The sequence below is a fragment of the Suricata suricatta genome, chromosome 12, assembly GCF_006229205.1.
Source record: "Suricata suricatta isolate VVHF042 chromosome 12, meerkat_22Aug2017_6uvM2_HiC, whole genome shotgun sequence".
In the NCBI taxonomy this organism is placed as follows: domain Eukaryota; kingdom Metazoa; phylum Chordata; class Mammalia; order Carnivora; family Herpestidae; genus Suricata; species Suricata suricatta.
In genome coordinates, this window is record NC_043711.1 from 96,940,045 (window position 1) to 96,960,391 (window position 20,347).

At 49.7% G+C, this 20,347-nt stretch overlaps 1 protein-coding gene across 1 annotated transcript in view; it reads right to left on the reverse strand.

The window, feature by feature from the left end:
• Positions 1 to 425: 425 nt before the first annotated feature.
• Positions 426 to 20,347, reverse strand: part of ZFP64 (ZFP64 zinc finger protein) — a 77,283-nt gene continuing 57,361 nt past the window's right edge. The window contains exons 6-9 of the mRNA XM_029917714.1: positions 14,644 to 14,790; positions 14,141 to 14,203; positions 4,259 to 4,510; positions 426 to 1,563 (exon numbers count right to left, since the gene is read on the reverse strand). Of these exons, the coding sequence (XP_029773574.1) occupies positions 854 to 1,563; positions 4,259 to 4,510; positions 14,141 to 14,203; positions 14,644 to 14,790 (1,172 nt within the window). The 3' untranslated portion in view covers positions 426 to 853. The remainder of the gene's footprint in view (positions 1,564 to 4,258; positions 4,511 to 14,140; positions 14,204 to 14,643; positions 14,791 to 20,347) is intronic.

A 20,347-nucleotide genomic window follows, 5' to 3' on the forward strand; every position in this document is an offset into this window, starting at 1 on the left:
CTGCGTTCAGGCTGTCCCATGCATCACGTGTCCCAGAACCAGGCCGGGGGCCCACTGGGCCCCTACTCTTTTCTTCACCACGAAGCACGGAAATGGAGTTTCACAATGCAGGCGCAGGTAGCGTTAGTTTGATCTTTGGTGCCACCTACAGATCCAACTGCTTTTCACTTCCCTGAAGCGCTAAGAGCTGGAGAAAGGCTGGGTGCATTCAGAACGCATTACTGAATGGGGTGGAGGCGGGGAACCCCGCGCCATAATCAGTCTACTGGAAGAGTGTAAAGAAAGAAATGGAGCATCCCTCTCACATCATCCTACAGATGACTCTGCCTTTTTATTATAAGACATCGATAAAAAGAAACCCACAAGTGCATAAGGCGAACACTGGTTCCCCCCCCCCCCCCCGTTAAGAAAAAACTTCTCCAGCCAGCTGCCCCCGGCCTTCCACGTACCCCACTGTCCTCTTAACCTTCGCCACTGTACACGTCACTTTAGTTTTCCATGTTGTCTAAGCAGTTTAAGAATTTCATCAGAGATGTATTAGTTTCAGGCTCGGAAGCCATCACGGAACTATCCGTATTGGATACAGCAGTGCGCAATGGAGCCCCCACCTTGGGACGCCTGGGTTGGCTAACGCAGACGATGTGCGGTGGTTAGATGGCCACCGGGAGGGGCAGTCTCCACACGGTTGCGTTGGCGTTAGTTCTCATGCCAGCGACGGCAGCCACAGTCCTTGAGGGCCTGGGAAGCTGGGGCGGCTGTGCCCAGAGCTGGCGGCAAGTCTGGCTTGACGGCCTCTACTCAGAGGGCATTTAGTTGCCTGGCCTCCAGACGGCTAGCCACCCCTTTGGCTGAACTAGAGGCACTGGCTGGGCTCCAGGGACGCCTCAAGCTGCCCGGTGGAGACCAGGGTGCCCAGCTGCCCCGAGGCACTGCTTTCGGGCGGGAAGGTGACCAAGTCCGAGTTCTTGTTCTCGTTCTGCTCATTGTGCTGCTTCTTATGGCATCTCAGGGAGTCATCCCTGACGAAGGAGGCACCGCAGGTCTCGCATCGAAAGGCCCTCTGGGTCACGATCTTGGCCATGTGCTGGGAGCTACTCCCGCGGGGCCCCTCCTTGCCCTGCGGGGCCCAGTTTTCCGTTCTGGCCTCGTCCCTGTGCACCTTGTCAATGTGCTTGGCCAGGCTGCTGGGCCGCTTCGTGTCGAAGCTGCAGAAGTCACACTTGAACGGGCGGTCCTTGCAGTGCACCCTGCTGTGGACCCGCAGGGCAGCCGCGCTGGAGCAGGAGTAGCTGCACTCGGGGCACTTCTCGGGGTGGTCGGCCTGGTGCAGCCGGCTGTGCTCCAGGAGGTCGGCGCGGTCCCGGCCCTGGAAGGAGCAGTGCAGGCACTTGAACGTGTGCTTGATGCGGATGTGCGACTTGAGGTTGGCCTTCATGGTGCAGCGGACGTCACAGAACTCGCACTTGAAGGGCTTCTCCCCCGAGTGCACGATCATGTGCCTTTTCAAGTCCGAGCTGATTTTGAACTTGGCGCTACAGAGCCAGCACTGGAAGGGGGTGTCCCCTAACAACGGAAGGTGTGTTTCCATTAGAGCAGGCAGACAAAAGAGCTCCCCCCCAAACACACGTCAGAACACCTGTAGTCACAGAGACAGCTGGGTCTTGAACTCAAACTACCAGTAACTCCCCAACAGCATCACTTACCATGTCCGTGACCTTCTCATCCTCACAATTTTAGGAGTAGGTACCATAGCCCCTGTTTAACAGATGGGGTAATGGAGGCTTAGGGAGGTCAAAGAGCAGGGATTTGAACTCCGGCACCATGGTATCCAAGCCCGTGCTATTTATGAGGTCACCCTACTTTCCAACTGGACTCTCACTTCGCACCTCAAAATTGGACGCGGAAGAGGTACAATTTAGGTTACAGTTGTTCCAAATCCAACTAGGACCCAATTGCCGACTCTAGTGTTGAAGCAGTATTATATCGATTGGCTTAGGTTACTCAAGTTTCATCAGTTAACGACTGGACTGAATTTTACTTATAAAATTAATACAGGAATACGTCGCCAGGCAACAGGCACTGAAAATTCATAGCCTTCTTCTGTACTCTGGGCGCTAAGGGTTTCTAGTGCTTTTGGAGGTTGCTACTTTAATCATCATCAGCTGAACATAAACAAAGATGAGGCCCTCACTTCTCCTACACATCCGACCCTCCCCCCACCCTCCATTATTGGGTGCGTACTTTACTCTTTTGGCATTATCTCCTACATTGGAGTGGGTAATAATTTCCCGACTTATAATCCATCAGCCTGAGAGGTTTCTTGAGGGTTCCCTCCTCTTCACCACACTATGTTTCCCTACGTGTCAAGATGGTTTTATTTTCATATTAAGTTCAAGAACGTTTGCATTCTGACCAGGGAACTCCCAGGCTTTAACTAGGTCTTTTCAGTGTTCGAATCAAACCGCAATTTATGACTGGGTATAGGTCATATTCACCAGAGCCAAACAGTAAACCAGAATTCCATCCACCTCCTTAGAGGGTCACTGTCACACCTGGACCATGTGATCGTTTTAGAATCAAGGTCAAATGGATTCGCTTTTCTTCCATGCTTATTTTGGTTCACAGTTTAGCTTAATTTTTGACTGGACTGTGTGCTGAGGAAAAAAGAATCTTGCCATAATCTCAAAAATCATCCAGTCTCTTAATTATGTAATATTTTACATGAAATTTCTGGTGGATTTTCAGTTTCTGATTTATTGAATTTTCTCTAAAACCTTCTATATAGGAATTTTCTTGAGATTTCTATATTCAAATATACATGAAACATCTCAGGCCAAATTTTGTTTTCTCCCTGGAGGACTGCTTGTCTTCCAGTAACTTCCTCTAGCATGCTGGCTGAAGTCTTGACTTCTTGCATATTTTTGTCTATTTTCTACCTGTATACTTCAGGTAGTTTAGCTGGGTATAGAATTCTTCCTTCAAAATCATTTCCCAACTTTGAGGGCACTATTCCACAATCCCGTTAGAAGCCAAACCACTGAGAAGTTTTCCTAGGTCTGACACTGCCCATCCACCTCCTTTGTCCTGCTGGGCATCTCATGAACCCTTTCCATTCTCACGGCTCTTAAGAATGGGGAAATTCGCATTTGATTTTCTCACTTCTATTTTCTTTTATTCCTAGACCTAGTTAGTAACACCAAGCTTCCAACTTCTTATTCTCAGTTATACAAATCAGATTTTTTTTTCATCTAATCTCTGGGAAATTTCTTTACCTTTGTAGATAGCAACTCTAGTTTTCATTTATACTTTGTTCTCACTGCCTGTTCAGAAAATTCTCCTTGGATGCAACATTTCTGCCAGTGTGTAGATACCAATTAGAATGGAAACTATCACCCAAGTACTTGGTTAACTTCAGGATTGGTTCGATTTGGTACATTTTAGATCCCTTGTTTCCAGCCATGACTTTAGACTTAGGAAGAGTAGACTGGTCTAGAATTAGACCTGGGTGTCATGGGCTGATCTGCTACTGGGCAGTTTGGGCCGTATTGCCTATAGGCTTTAGTTTATCCGCTGAGCTATGTGGCCTTGGCGGTCTACATGCCGGTCCCAACTTCAGAACTCTCAGGGCAGTGAGACATTGGCTGGAAAGATGGGCTCCCAACTCTACGCGGCCTCCCACTTGTCTGCTGGAAGTTTATTTACTTACTTACTGATGTCAGCATATTCAGTCTGCTCACCATCTTCTATGAACTCACTGAAAAGTCTAGTTTTCTGAGCCTCTTGAGCTTCTCAACCCCATTTCTCCAGAGCCAGGATGAGCTGGTATGGTTCTACTATTATTCAAAAGGGGTCTCACCAAGGGAGGATAAAGCTCTTGGCAAATTCTGATTTCCGGAAACTAGAAACTTAGGATTTGCAGTTCCCGTCAACTAATTTTGCCACGTTTCTGAATTAAGCCATGCAATTGGTTTCCGTAAATGACTGAAATGCCTAGTTTATACATCAGACTTTGGAGACACAGCCTTTGCTTAACTGCTGTCTTGGGTACTCATCCCCAGCTGTGGTCTACGAAGTTTCAGAACCCAGCCGTCCGACTTCCATGTGTTACTGGAAGTTGTCTTCTTGGTGAAAAACCATAGAAAATTCCAATTCTTTTGCTTAGACCATCAAGTCATCTTAGAGGTTTGTGTTTTAAGGAGATGTCGGTTAAGAGGCTAGAGAACAAGAAAGGCACAGGTTTCCAGGGTCAGGGACCTACCGGTGTGGGACCGCAGGTGCACGGTGAGCTGGCTGGAGTTGCGGCTGGCGTAGGGGCAGAGCTGGCATTTGTAGGGCCGCTCGTCCGAGTGTATCCGCAGGTGCTTCTTGAGGCTGCTGCTGTCCACGGCGGCGTAGTCACACAGGTGACACTTGTGGGGCTTCACACTGGTGTGGCACCGCATGTGCATGGTCAGGTTGTCCTTCCGGCTGAAGCACTTGTCACAGAACTCACACTTGTGTGGTTTGTCTCCTTCAAACACATAAGGGAGATTCAAGGTTTTAAGGGTTTCTCTATGAAGAGGACGGCAAAGCCATCTGACCAAGATGGTAGCCTGGGCGTATGGGGTCTGCCTCTTCCTTCAGTCCAAATGCCCGTATGTAGTTTGGCGCACTGGGAAATGAGAAGGTGGGCTAGTCATTGATGGCTCACAAATTGTAAGGAATCCGAAGGAACAGATTAGATAAGATCAGACTGAGGAGCAAATCATAGGCCAAACCCGGTTTGGGAGAAAGGGAGGGATTATTAGAAGTATTCAAGGTCAAGTATAGGGATCTTAGAAACGGCTTCTGCTCAGCAGCTGACAATCCACACAGAGTGGCCTGTGTGACTCCTTCCCTCACTTGTACCAAACCACAGCAGCAAAGGTATGGCCCCCAGGCTGTTAGAAAGCGAGGTGCTTACAACCACACCAACGGCGCAAAGGCCTCTAGGAGTCAGAGATATTCTGGAAAACAGAACCCTGTTGCCAGAATATCTCCTCCACAGAGTGTTCCATCCCTCCCTGACAACCACTTCAGACTGATCACATACTTAAAAAAAAAAAAAATCTACCCAATAAACACATGCTTGGGGGAAAGCCAGAACCACAAAGACATGCCCAAGAATCTGAGGTTCTAAAAGCAGTTTTCATTTTCATAATCGTTCCTATTCTCCTAGGACTCTGCAGCCTCCAAGTTGACTGGCAGAAAGAAGATTGAAAAAGGACTTAGATGAGGGAGCTAAAGAATCTCCCAGAAGGCTGCCCAAAAGGACAACAGGGAGAATACAAGACCTGAAGGCCAGATCTAGCTGGTCTAGGAAGAACAGAAAGCAGTGATTTCTCAACACAAAAGACAGCCATGGGTCTTACGCTGGCTTATATGGAGGCATAAGAGGATGATGTTACAGCTTTTAGATAGACATGCTCAGCTCGGCTCATCACTCCTCTGACAGCCCTGGATGGAGGCAAGATGGGAGCAGTGTCTGCAAAGTTCTACGGAAATTATTTACAGAGAGTTTTATACTTGAACTAGTGTTGAGCAGGAAGAGAAAATCAAGTCAGCTGATGACTCAGAGCATCACCTTGAACTGTGTACCTCAGAAATAAAGGAAGTAAGATGTGGGATATAATAAAACGTGAACGATTGCTTCCACACCATGGAGAACCATAAAAAAAAAGACAAAAGGACCCAAGTAAAAGTCAAACTACATAGAAGACAAATGGATTGCTTCCTTGTTCAAAGTTTTAACACATTTAAGGAGTCAGTTTAATGCTCTTAAGGTACATAAATAAAAATGACAAGTAGAAACACTCTAGGAAAAACATTCTAGGACAGAAAAATATTCTAGGTAAATGCCAGAAGACAGTATTAACTGTTAGGCAAAATAGAAATCATGGTGAAAGCCACGAAGAAATTCGTACTGAAAAAACCAAGTGGATGGGACTCAAACTTCTGAAATCAATTTAATATGGTTTCGCAAAAAATTTTTCAAAAGTCAGAGCACGCATTTTTTAATTTAAAGTTGATTTGAGACAGTGACAGACAGTCTGAGTGGGGGAGGGGTAGGGGGAGGAGAGGGGGAGAGAGAGAGAGAGAGAATGAATGAATGAACGAATGAATGAATCCCAAGCAGGTTCTGAGCTGCCAGCACAGAGCCCAACTCAGGGCTCAAACCCACACCACCGTGAGACTATGACCTGAGCTGAAATCAAGAGCCGGACATTCAACGGAGTTACCCAGGTTGCCCCAAGAGTGTACTTTTAAAACCATTTTTGTTCAAGAATCAAAATCATCAGGGATGCCTGAGTGGCTCAGTCGGTTAAGTGGCCAACTTCGGCTCAGGTCATGATCTCGTGGTTCGTGGGTTGGAGCCCCGCATCGGAGCCTGGAGCCTGCTTTGGATTCTGTGTCTTCCTCTATCTCTGCCCCTCCCCTGCTCATGTTCTGTATCTGTCTCAATAGTAAATAAAAACTTAAAAAAAAAAAAGGAATCAAAATCAGAATACAAGTTCCCTAGAGACAGACAAGGAGAGCTCCATGTGTCTAAACCTATAGCCTATCCCCATTTTCAGAAGAATGTTTATAGACTTGAGTTCATTTTTAACAAAAGGCTAAAAGGCAATTCAGTAAACTAGAAGAAAGCCAGACCTGCAGCAGTTAATCCATATAAGCCTAGAACGGCTGAGAAGGGAGATTTGCTCAAGCAGAAGAGGTCAGTACCCCGGGGTCTTCAATCTCAGCACTGCCTTTTTGGCCAGGTAGTTCTTTGCCATAGGCTCTCCTGGACGTGTACGACGTTCAACAGTGACCCTGATCCAGTACCGTGGCATCTCCATCTCTAGTTTTAAGCGTCTAAAAGGTCTCCTGATTGTTGCCCAATGTCCCCAGGGCAGGGGTGGGAGACAAGACCACCTACCTGATTGAAGACGATTCCAACAGACTCTGGAAAAGAGGAAGGGGGTGGGACATCAAGTCCATTGTGACTCATGTAGAACTTTACCCCCAATAAGTTAAGACTTGATAACATGGATAATGGGTTAGGAATAGATCAAGTTACAAGTCTGAGCCAGGGGAAAACAGATCAATGACCATTAAAATCACTAGGTCAGAGATAGACCCCAAAGGGAACAATTTTCTGCTCAAGTGTTCACCCCCCCTCCCCCAGGAGGATTTTTGCTTCCCTGTCCCCACGACTGACCACAGGCTTCGGTGGGTGTCTTGTGCTGCCCAAGGAAATAGGATTGAAGCTGAGGAGTCAGTCAGGCAAATCCCTTTTTCAAGTTTTATTGAAAATCTCTACACCCAACAACGCGGGGCTTTAACTCACTGACCCTGAGATCACGAGTCACAAGCTCTTCTGACTGAGCCAGCCAGGCACCCCCAGGCATCACATTTTTTTAATATATATTTTTAATATTTTATTTATTTCTGAGAGAGAGACGGGCAGCATGAGCAGGGGAGGGTCAGAGAGACTCTGAAACAGGCTCCAGGCTCTGAGCTGTCCGCACAGAACCCAACGTGGGGCTTAAACTCACAAACCGGGAGATCATGACCTGAGCGGAAGTCGGATGTCTAACTGATTGAGCCCCCCAGGCGCAGGCTTTTAAATTTTTTTTTTTAATGTTTTATTTATTTTGGGTACAGAGAGAGATAGAGCATGAGAGGGGGAGGGGCAGAGAGAGAGGGAGACACAGAATCTGAAGCAGGCTCCAGGCTCTGAGCTCGCTGTCTGCACAGAGCCTGACGCGGGGCTCGAACCCACAAACGTGAGATCTGACCTGAGCCGAAGCCGGCTGCTCAACCGACTGAGCCACCCAGGTGCCCCAGGCGCAGGCTTTTAAAAGCCAAGGTGTGGTTTGCCACAAGTTTCTCCTGCCCAGGATGACCAGTAACATTTCAGATCAGGGGTTCTTAATTTAGGGCTTAGGGATAAGGTTTAGGGGGTCTGAGACCTTGTAGGGGAAATAATTTTTATTTCTAATACCTCTAACTGGAAGTTAGCATTTCCACCAACTGTGCAGTCGTCAAGCTATATGAATAGTGGTCCTGGAGACCCCGGTCAACAGGCAGGGACCGTGTTCATACCAGATTACACTTGCTGCGGGTCTCTTAGCATCGTTTATGCTCACCGCTCCTTCACAGTTAAGACAGACTCTAGCAGGTGATCTGACCTTAAACAGGGTTTGTGTTTCTGCACGTACTAATGCAGGGGTGAGGAAGGCTTCATCACTATGCAGTTTTTTTCCAGCTTGGAGATATAATTGATGTGATTGTAAGGCATAGGACGTGACGACTTAATACAAGTACATATTAAACGGTTACCACCAGAAGGTTAGTTAACACCTCCTGCACTGCCGAGAATTCCCATTTTTTTATGAAAACATTTAAGATCTACTCTTACCAGCTTTAAAAAAAATAACTTAATTTTTAAAAATTTTTATATTTTGAGAGACCAGGAGAAACAGAGCATGAGCAGGGGAGGGGCAGACAGAGAGAGAGACACAGAATCAGAAACAGGCTCCAGGCTCTGAGCTGTCAGCGCAGAGCCTGACACGGGGCTCAAACCCACGAACCGTGAGATTATGACCTGAGCTGAAGTCGGATGCTTAACTGACTGAGCCACCCTAGGCACCCCTTAGCAGCTTTCAAGTATATGATACTAACTAAACAGTCCCCACACTGTGCATCAGATCCCCAGAACGCATACATCTTACAACGGCAAGCTTGTACCCTCTGGCCAACATCTCCTACTTCTTAGATTGAACTTACAGTAAGAGTAAAAACGTCGTTTGTATCACGTCTGGATTTGCCCCGAGATTCAGCCTTTCTAACAAGCTCCCAGGTGATGCTGCCACTTCTGGTCGTTACTATAGTTTGGAGAACAAGGGTTTAGTCTCAAGACACCACACAGGACACCTGGGGGCTCAGTTGGTTAAGCTTCCGACTTCGACTCAGGTCATCATCTTACAGTTCGAGCCCCGCATCGGGCTCTCTGCTGACAGCTCAGAGCCTGGTCTCTCCCCACCCCTTCCCCCACTTGCATGGTCTCAAAAATAAACGTTAAAATTTAAGCACCACACATTTAACACCGAGATTGTACTGAAATATAATTTAATATCATTTTATTGCATTTAAAAACATTCTGGAAAGGGTCCACAGCAGAAAGAAAAAGGTCAAGACTGCCTCTATCTGGCAGGTTCCAGACCAAGCCTGCTGCATTGGCCGGGTCCCGGACAGAAGACCACAAGGCACAGAGCAATGATGGACTCTGGGGGACACTGGAAGGGGCCAAGCAGTCTTCAGCTGTCACTGAGATAAAACTGTCCTCACTCCCTTCTAATCGACCTTCCTTCTCCATCTGCTGAAAAAGTCAGAAGCAGAAGAGTGTTGCTGGCATGTTCTATCAAGGTGCCCAGGAACAGGGTTTCCACGTTCAGTTAATGGTATTAGAAGAGGGGAAAAAAACGCCTCCATTCCTTTCACGACCGATTAACCCCGACGCCACCAGCAAGTGAGGAAGTCAAACCACAGACCAGAAGCCTTGGAAGGCCACCTCTTTTACTAAGTAAGTGCCGGACAGGACCATAGTAACCTCGATGGGAGTTTTTCATCCAGGAGACGGGCCCGTGGGTGACCGAGTCAAGCATCCAACTCTGGGTTGTGGTTCAGGTCACGATCGCACAGTCTGTGGGTTTGAGCCCCACGCATCAAGCTCTGTACAGCATACAGCTGCTTGGGATTTTCCCTCTCCCTCCCTCCTCCCTGGCATGCTCCCTCTTAAAACATTAAAAACACTGAAAACTTTTTTTCATCCAGCATAAACTAGCACTGGATATGTATAGAGAAAGCAGGACTTTTTAATGTTTATTTTTGAGAAAGTGAGGACAAGTGGGGGAGGAACAGAGAGAGGGTTCACTTCGCTGACCGTGAAGAAGCCGATGTGCGGCTTGAATCCATGAACTGCACCCGAGATCATGACCTGAACCAAAGCCATAAGCTTAACCGACTGAGCCACCCCAGAGCCCCGAGAAGACATAACTTGAGGATAAAGGTAATAAAAGATCCACGACCAAGGTCTTATTTTCCAAGAGTCTCCACCGTGATCACAGCCGGCTTTCTAACTTCCTCTCCCAGACAGAAGCCTGTGGCAAGCCCACATTCTGGGTTCCCAGACGCCCCGTCTGAGCAGCCCCTGTGCCCGCACCCCCGCCCTCTGGCATCTGCCTGTCGAACTCCACCCTCTAGGTTCTCAAAGTGCAGTCTGTGAGGGCCGGGGGGTCCCAGAGTCCCTTCTATTGTCTGTAATCAGAAGTATTTCCATACTAGGAAGATAGGACTTTCCTTGGTTCATTGTTGACCTCTACACCTGCTGGAGGAACGACTGAGCAGAAGTGCAGGTGCCGGAACACAGATCACCAGCTCCCCCCTCCCCTACAGTTCAGATGCTCTTTACCACCATCCCCGCCCCCCCTCCCCCCACCGCACAGAGCTCCTTTTACTTCCGAGTAGCTTTTCCAGCAGCAGATCGCTTCGATTAAATCACTCCCCCTGAAGTTTTTTTTTTTTTTTCTTTAAGCACCACGTAATGAAACGGGAAGTAGGCGGAAGGCACTTGGCCGTGAACCCAAGAACCCTGGTCGGCTGGAGAACGGCACTGCTGAGGTGGCTGAGCTGCAGGCTAGGTGCCAACACCATTTGGATGTCCAAGAGCAGACCAGCTACAGTGTTTTTTTAAGCCTGGCATCTGGCAAATCTTCCTTCAGAAGGAACTAAGTGGATCCGTCATTGCGAGGAAAATTACCACTACTGCATTGGTAACCTCCCAGCTCTGAAAACTTGGGCTTTCAGAAGACGTCCCCTACCCTGAGGGCACAGCTTGCTGGTTCTTGGAGGTTTCTGATGAGGTTGGGCATATTAAGGATTTGCTGGATTTTTTTTTTTTTTCCTACAGTATTAGGAGACACGTCAACATTTGGGAGAAGTCACCTAAGTCTGTAAACCAGTATTTTCCAAGAGACCAATGCAGGACCTCTAAAAATTCCAGCAGGGGTTAAGAGCCATTCAGGGAGTAATTAAAATAAATTTTAGTTTAACAGTTGAGAAGGCTATGCATATGGCTAGAGGCTCTACATGGCAACTAATCCTTAAACCACCGTTGTTGGGTTTTTGGTAGAATATTAAAGAAAATTATCTGAAAAAGGCTATCAACAAAATATTCCCTTTCCAACCACATGGGAGAGGCCAGAATTTCTTCAGACACTTCAAAACACACAGTGACAGACAGCCTGCAGGTGTGAGAAGCCGGGTGACTATACAAGATGTGCAAAGGTACAGAAAAGGCCACTGGTCACACTTCCGGGGGAGTTATGTTTTATTCAAGTATTGAGAAGTTTTTGTTTGTTTGTTTAAAGATTTTTAAGTAGGCTTTCCACCCAGTGCAGGGGCTTGAACTTACAGCCCCAAGGATCAAGAGTTGCATGCATGCTGAGCCAGCCTGGCGCCCTACTTTACCGTTAAAAAGAGAACAAACTTAACTTTAAAATATCCACTTATCTCAGAGCGCGTGCGTACACGCGTACACGAGGAGCAGGAGAGAATCCCAAGCAGACGCCGCACAGCACTGTTGGCAGAGGTGGGGCCCGAATCCACAAACTGGGAGATCACGACCTGAGCCAAAGAGCTGGAGGCTGACCCGACTGAGCCCACCAGGCACCTCCGGTTTCAGTTCCTGATGCAGTAACCGTAGATAAAACACAAACTTGGGGTGCGGGAGGGAGATCTTGGATTTTTGGTTGGAGACGTAGCTCTTGACGGTGCTTTGAGAACCACCGTTCTGTCCCTTTGGCAAAGGTTCAGCTGAAGCCCTAACTGATCACCTGCGCACATCACCACCCCTGCCTGTCACACATCTGTTGGGGATGCCATTTGGCCCACAGAGCCACATATCGGTTCTTTTTCTCACAAATAGAATCTTCTAGAAGCTGGCCACGTGGCCAGAGTCAAGACTCCTTTCTGTCAGCCTCCACTGCCACAGCTCACAGTAGCCTGTGACGCAGTTCTGGCCCCAACAGGAACCCAAGTGACGTGTAACTTCCAGGCTGTCTCCTGGAGGGGGTAGGAAGCCTCCTCAGGCCATGCCTCGGTGAGCTACATCCTTGGGATGTCAAAGCAACAACAGAAGAGCCTGACTCCCTAGAACCGTGGGTGGCCCACCATACCGATTCTGGACTGTCGCAAGATAGGAACACCTGTGTTTGAAGGCCACCAGTACTGGGCTCTCACTATTCCATTCATCTGGGGGACACTACCTTCTGGGTGATGCCTTGAGGGAAAAGAGGCTGAGCGCCCCAGACCTGTCTATTTTCCTCGGGTGAAGAAATTCAGACAATGAGAACTTTTGCTCTGGACACAAACAGCCTAATTATCTAACAGGGAAGCCATCTGTCCACCCCCCTTCTGGATGGATGACCGACTCTAAACCCCACCAAGGACAGGGCCTTGCCTACTTTCTGTATCCCCATCACGCTCTGTGTATTTCTAACAGATTATTAATCCAGCCTCTGCCTACCTTTCTCAGTCCAACTGGCACGGTTTATTCGGGATCTGGGAGTTCCTGGCCATAGGGCCTGTCTTGTGCAACGTAGGAATCTGGCAGCACCCCAGCCTCACCCACCTTAGCAGTCACATGGCCCCCACGCAGGAGGGCTGGTCCAGTTATCCTCAGGACCCAGGGACAAGCCGGCCACATTGGTAGGGTCTCCGCTTTGTTCAGTTGGCTTCTGCCATCTATATGCACTTGCTGCCCGCAGGCTGGCCGTCGGACGTTCAACACCCCCTTCACAAAGAGGTCCTTCAGGACCTACCCTTCCCTGGTGAAAAGGACCCTTCCTTCTCTAATTTGCACAGCACCCATTTCTGGCAGAGACCACTAACTGCCCAGAAAGCGGTCTGCCTCTTGGAGCTCCCAAGTTTGAATGGGCAGGAGGCTGTCCTTCTGGAAACCATTTCCCAGCTCCCCCTTGATACTGGATGTGGCCCTGACCAAGTTCTGCTCCCATCGCACAAGTCACCAGGGATTCTGCTTGGGGGTGGGGCGGGCAGGGCATGGCCCGAGGAAGGGATGCTGTGAGCCTCTCCCCGACTCATGCTTCCCAGTAGTTATTAGAATCCAAGTGCTAGAGCAGTTGCCTTGGAGATGGATTCTTCCAGCTGTGGAGTATGCACTTGCTAAGTCGTACTTGAGAGAAACTGGATGATGTTTAAGCCACTTAGTTCAGTTTCTGTAAGGGCTAACGGACCAATTTTTAAAAACTCGTTTTTACTCTTAGTCATTTCTACACCTTATGTAGGGCTCGAACTCACACCCCCGAGCTTGAACTCACACTCTCGAGATCAAGAGTCACATGTTCTTCTGGCTGAGCCAGCCAGGAGGCCCAACTCCCATGGGCTAGGACAGGGTCTACATCTGAGACCAAAGGTGGGCAAAGATTTTGTAAAGAGCCAGATAGGAAATCGTAGACAGTTGTGCACCGTACAGTCATTCTAGCAACTACTCAATGCCGCCACCGTGAGGCCAGAGCGGCCACAGGGTGACCAAGGAGCTTCCCAGGCTCAACTTGGCCCACGGTGTGCAGAGCCCCCTACAGATCACGGAAACGCCTTTGCTTCAGCCCATCTTTCTCTGTCTTCTCAGCAGCTGGCTGCTCAAGAAGGAACCTTGAAGAAGCAACCTCATTCTTCTCATCGGAGATGTACTTTGGCCACAGGGCCTCCGCACAGCCCTCCCTCCGCCAACCTCTGTAACTCTAACTCGCTCATTTGTGCCTTCTAAGCCTCTGTACCTGCTGCCCCCTCTGCTGGAACGTTCCTGGTCTTGTCTGGTTACTCAGCTGTCTTTCATACTTGAAGGCACAAGTCCCCTCGTGAACAGCCTGGACCCGATCTCCTGGAACAGGTTTTCCCCAGCACGTTTCCCCTCGCTTCTGACTTTGCGGTGACAGCCCGCCCCGCCAGCTGACTTCATGGGGCAGGTGTCCGGCCCGCTTACCATACCCCATGCCGGCACTTCAATTCATATCCGCTCTTCAAACATTAAAGTTGCGAACAAACGGATACCTACCTGTGTGGATTCTCAGATGACGGTCCAGATCTTTCATGCCGTGAACAGTTTTGAAGTGGCACCCTGGAAGGCAAAAATCAGCTCTTAAAGAAGCTCAAGGGGCACCCAAGGGGCTCAGTCAGATAAGTGTCTCACTTCGGCTCAGGTCATGATCTCGTGGTGTGTGGGTTCGAGCCCCACATCGGGCTCTGTGCTGACAGCTCAGAGCCTGGAGCCTGCTTCAGATTCTGTGTCTCCCTCTCTCTGTCCCTCCCCCACTCATGCGCTCTCAAAAACACACATTAAGAAATTTTTTGGAAAAGAAAAATCTTAAAAATAGAAAAGCTCCAAAAGGAAGCTACTAGAAATCTGAAGTTCTGGGAAGTCACAAGCAGCTCAGGTGCCATAGGAGGCTTAGGACACGCACACGCTCCTGTGTGGGGACCGCGTGGGATCACGGCGCAGGGACTTAGCGGGTAAAGTCGGGCAGAGCGCGCCCAGCAGCGCCCAGCTTTGTGTTTCACCTGGATAGCAACAGTTGAAGGTCCTTTCTCCGAGCATCACCGTTTGCTCCTTCGACCCTGGGGCCAGAGCCACGGCAGCGGCTTTCGGAGCATCACTGCCGTCCGAGGAGGGACAAGTTGGTTTGGGATCATTATCTAATTCTGAAGCTGAAATGGAAACAAACAAGAAAGTGTTACTTTCTCAAATGGAACCACCACGGTACGTTTTAGGATAGAGCAGGCTTAGGGGAAAAACACCCCAAAAACCCACACATTAAAAATGGAAAGCTACGTACACTCTGGCCTTACACAAGTCCTTTCTTGAACTACCAACTTCCAGGGAATACAGGGCACCAGGGACACGGTAACTGGACACGCAGCTGGCAACATCCGGGAAGCAAACGCAATAGGGGTTCTCAAACGACCGGGGGAAAACTTAGTTTGTAGAAACGTTCCGATCCACCACACACGGCCAGCTTTATAAACTAGAATACAATTTACAAGTGAAATAGGACCCAAAAGGCCAAATGTTATTAGAGATGACAAAGTCGGATGCCCTGGCAACATAAGGCTACTTTGGGGGGAAAAAAAAATTTTTTTAAACACTGATTCACTTTTGAGAGAGACAGGGTACACAGGGGGGAGGGTCAGAGAGGGAGGGAGCCCCTGAATCCAAAGCAGGCTCCAGGCTCCGAGCTGTCAGCACAGAGCCCGATGTGGGGCTCGAACCCAGGAACTATAAGCCAAAGTCATGACCCTTCACCGACTTAGCCACCCAGGAGCCCCAACATCAAGCTACTTTTAAAAGCTTCCTCAATTTCTGAATTTGTTTGGTCTCCATTCAGTCGGTCAGACCACACTCGGGCACCACGGGACTCCTACACAAAAGGCCACTGTGTCCACAGATCACCTAAAGACGGAGGGGGGAAAAATCAAAGACTTGAAGGGGATGATTTCTGGCATCAGGAGGTTCTTTGGGTCCTTTAACATGCTCTAAGAGCCGTTCAACACCATGAGAAGCATGGACACTCTAAGTCTGATTAAGGGATTTTTTTTTAGGGTGTAAAGATGAAATTAGTTTTGAGAGAGGTTTCTCATCATTCAGGGATGGACGTTTACAAGTTCCAGGGATCGGATTCGTTTCAAAGTAATCCAGGGCAGATGACTAGTTGGACAGAATAAAGAGACTGGCCACATTGTAATTATTGAAGCCCATCACCAGGTACGTGGGAGCTCACGGCATCGTTTTCTGTTTGGACGGCAGAACCATGTGAAATGGCCATTTCTGTGGGCCAGAACGGTCACGTGGTTTCACATCGTTTGAACTCACGGGGAGGTTTAAAACTTAACTTCCCGTCATAAAGACAAGTATGCGTAGAAGATAAAGTGATTTCTCTCCAAATAGATTTAAATCCAAGGAAAAGCAAAAGCTGCTGTCAAGGTCTGAGATCTTTAAAAAAAAAAAAAAAGTCTATATCCTGACTCCCATATGAATTAGAGGCCAAGGACTGGGACCCTTTTCGCTCCACATAAAAGTGGATGCCGTCTTCCAGGAGAGATTTGCCAAGGCAAACCTCTTAACCGAGAGAGGCCACTGAGCACACAGGTGAGGGCTTCCGCTCCAGGTACGGGGCTGGCTCAGCGACTTGCTGTCTGAAACTTAACCTTTCTGAGCCTCAGTTTACCCTTGAAAAAAGGGATCATTGACCTGCTATAGAGTTGTAGGGTTAAGAAATGCACATTGTGTATAGTGGTGTTGCTCAAAGCCCCTTAACAGGATATGAACAAGGGACCTAATCCCGTGGCTCTCAAGGGAAGGGTCATTTTGTCCCCAGGGGACATCTGGCAATGCTTGGGGACTTTTGACAGTCCTATGTGCACACATACGGGACAGTGGCAGCTAGGCAGTAGAGGCCAGGGGTGTGACTAACCATCCTACTATGTACAGGAGAGCCCCTGCACCTGCGTCAAGATCACCTGAATTGTTGGTTTTATTTTTAAAATATTTTGAAAGAGCCTGAGCCAGGGATGGGGCAGAAAGGAGGAGAGAGAATCCCAGGCAGGCTCCATGCTATGAGCTCAGAGCCTGATGCAGGGCTCAATTCCACAAACGTTGAGATCATGACCTGAGCCAAGATCAAGAGTCGGTTGCTTAATGGACTGAGTCACCCAGGCGCTTCCAGGCACTCATCCAGAGAACGAGGGGGTGGGGTGGGGAGAAGGGCAGACCCCAGGAATAAAAAAAATTTAAGTTTGAGAGAGGGGGAGAGAGAACAAGCGAGGGGAGAGGCAGGGAGAGAGAACTCCAAGTAGGCTTCACACTGTCAGCACAGAGCCTACCAGGCACGATCTCACTAAGCGACACGGGAGATCGCGACCTGAGCTGAAATCCAAAGTTGTGTGCTCCACCACCAACTACCCAGGCGCCTGGAACCTGCACTATTAAAGCACGCCCCAGTGGTAACGGCATAAGCTCTGAGCCCTTGCTCCTTGAAGGGTGGTCCCACAGCCTCGCACACGGCGTAACTTGGCAGCTGGTTAGAAATGCAGACCCTCAGGGCCCCAGACCATCAGAATCACTCTGCCCTTTAACAAGCTTCCCCAGGGATTCCCGTGCCCATTAAGACAGGAGCCCAGTGCCCAGGCAAAGCTTCTTAAATAAGTGCTTCAGGATTACCTAGAGGGCTCTTTACGGCACAGGTGGCTTGGGCTCCACCTTTAGAGTTCCTGGTTCAGTGGATCTGGGGTCGAGCTAGTCATTTTTTATATCTAACAAGTTCCCAGCTGAGGCTGATCTGCCAACCACACTTTAAATGTTTAAGAGTGCACGCGGGTGTGCACAGGGAGAGGCGGAGAGACAGGGACACCTAATCCAAAGACGACTCCACAGGGTCAGCACAGAGCCAGATGTAGGGCTTGAATTCACAAACTGAGATCACGGCCTGAGCTGAAATCAGGAGTTGGATGCTTAACTGATTGAGCCACCCAGGGGCCCCTGGTCACCACACTTTCTGACAACTCTGCGAAACGGGCTCAGAAGAGACACTGAAGGTTGCAGGGCTAGAAATCTTCAGCTGATCAGAACCATAACTCACCAGATCTGAAGCTGATCGCTGTGTGCCCTGGAAGAAAACCACAAACCTTGCACTCTGCTTAGCAATGCCTATTAAAGAAACCCATCAAATTCTCGAGGGTTTTGAATCCCACAGATACCAAGATTGACAAGTGAAATCTAAGGAGAGGTCGTAATGCACATTAGTTTGGGGAACTGACTGGGAAGCCAGCCACTAAGTTTCAGATTTCAGTTCTATCCTTTCTTTGCTGTGTGGCCCCTGAGAAATTACTCCACTTCCCTATTCCTCAATTTCCGTATATAAAATGGCGACCACAGACTTGGTTTCATGGGTTTAGGTGAAGATTAAGTCTTAGTACACGTCAAAGGACCTGGTACAGAAGTCCACACTAGATCGTCATTAGGACTTTTGTTGATGTGTACGCCTGTGAGCCACGATTCTCCAAGGGAGGGACACACATTGTGCCATGAAAATGTGGAAACGGGCAGAAGAGACTGATTGGTCAAGCGATCAAGAAACTGTTCAATGGTAGAACGCGGCACCCAGGGAAAAGGTGGAGTGGCCTGAAGGTCCCCCCTACACCCCAGGGAACTTCCTTCACTTTTAAACATCCAGGAAACCAGTGGAAGCTCGAAGGCCACTCTCTGGAGGTCGGTACAGTGGGGGCAGGGTCCCTTCTACTCTGGAAGGGGTGTGTGTGACAGAACCCCGTTTAGCACAGTGGACACTTTAACCCTAGGAACAGCTGCTGTTCCTTTTAGAAGGTTATTCTGGGTTTTTTTTTTTTAACACTGGTCACCGCTGAAATCTACCAATTGACCTACTGTATTTTATTTCTTCCAAAGCCGGAGTTGCAAAGCCATTTGCCAATTAACCAGCCCTGCTAACCTTAGAACAAAGTAAGACCTCAATGAACCTCAAAAAGGAGGTGGACCTTTTGTTCGGCCTGACAGTCCTAAGATGCAGGGGAAAAACCACATCAGTTGGAAGGTTTTTTTTTCCCCCCTCCGCAGCGGTGCTGGTGCTTAGTTCTGGATTATGTCCTGCTCCCACAGGGGCACTCCACGTTCTGCACAACATAGACCACTGTAAGCCTCAACAGCGGCGGGTCTCCAGAAGGGGTCTCCACGGCACTAAGTACTAGAAAAAGGGCCCATGGCATTGAGCAACAGCCAGGGGTCATTCAGGTTATGGTCTTTTATAATGGCTTGCCCCCAAAGATTCAACACCCGCAGTTCCTCTTTTAGAGGATAAGCAAGGCCCCGCCCCCCACCCAAGGCGATCTGTGTCCATTACAGGCCTTGGGCACAAAGGTAGTGAGGGTATTTTGGTTAATGAGAATTCCAGCCAGCCAAATTTCAGTTTTCGATACTATTATTTCAGGAGTAGCTTCATTAAATTTCTCCCCTCCACCACGTCCTTGGGTGTGGGGTCTTCAAAGCGCACCACACCGCCCTGCCCTGCTGGAGGTGTGACCCCGAGATCCCTTGCTCCCTTCCTGGACCGAGAAAATGCAGGGAGAGCGAGAGAGATGAAAGTTCACTTAGAAGTAAGAAAAGAGATTATCAACTAACTGCGGGAGAAGGACAGAGAGAGGGGCTCGAGAGAGAATTTACAGGATCTTCAATGGAAGACAAGATTATCAGAAGGGAAGCGCCTTAGAAATGCAGATTCCCAACCCCACCTCACCCCTGAGATTCCAACGGGGGCGGTGCCTCCGAAGGGCGGACAGAGGAATTCAGCGAGTTCGTCAGGCTCCCCATCCGCAGGCTCTTCGGAGGCCGAGGCCCCACGGACCACAGGGCGAGAAATCCTGCCGTGGGCGCTTAGGACGGCGCGGGGTCTCCGAGCGAGCTCCGACCCCCTCCAGGCACTCGGCAGCCGGGTCGCCCGCTAAGTCCTACGGTGGCGCTGCTCTGCTCAACACCCCCTTCCTCCAGAGCCTCGTTTAGAGTAAAAGGTGAAGTCCCTGCTGGAGCTCTTAGGGACCCCGGCACCTGTCGGGCCTCATCTGACCCCCCCCCCCGCCCCGGCTGCATCCTCGAGGACTCCCCCCGGCCTCCACACTTGTTCCTCCTACCTGGATTCTCCACCCCCCCACCCCCCCACGCCAAGCCTCTCCCTCACCCGCTTCGACGATGCCCACCTCGGAGAGGCCCTCCCCCGGCGACGCGTCTGGAATACCCCCTCCCCCGCTTCAGGAGGTTTGGGGCCAGCGGTCTCCGCTGTCTCGAGTGCCATCGTTCTCGACCCCACTCGGCCTTAAACCCGAGGAAGACCAGGATTTTGCCTGCCTGTTCGTTGCCGTGTCCCTCCCCGGCGCCCAGCTCCAGGGTGCCGCAGAAACTCAGACGGGTCCCGGAAATCCCCCCCACGCCTCCGGAGACACCGCACTCAGAACGCCCACCTTCCCCGGGACGCACCGCCCCAGGCCAGCGCCGAGCACGCAGGTCCCTCCGAGCGCTCCCCGAAGACAGCCTCGGAGTATCCACCGGCGTGTTTGAGAAAAGATCGCGATGGACTAGCGCCCGGGGGGAGCGGCGCACTTCGCCCCCGGCGCAACCTACAAGGCGGCGCAACCTACAAGGGCGCGCGGCTGGGGCGCCGCGTCCGAGCCCCACCCTTCGGCGCCCCAGGCCTGGCACCCACGC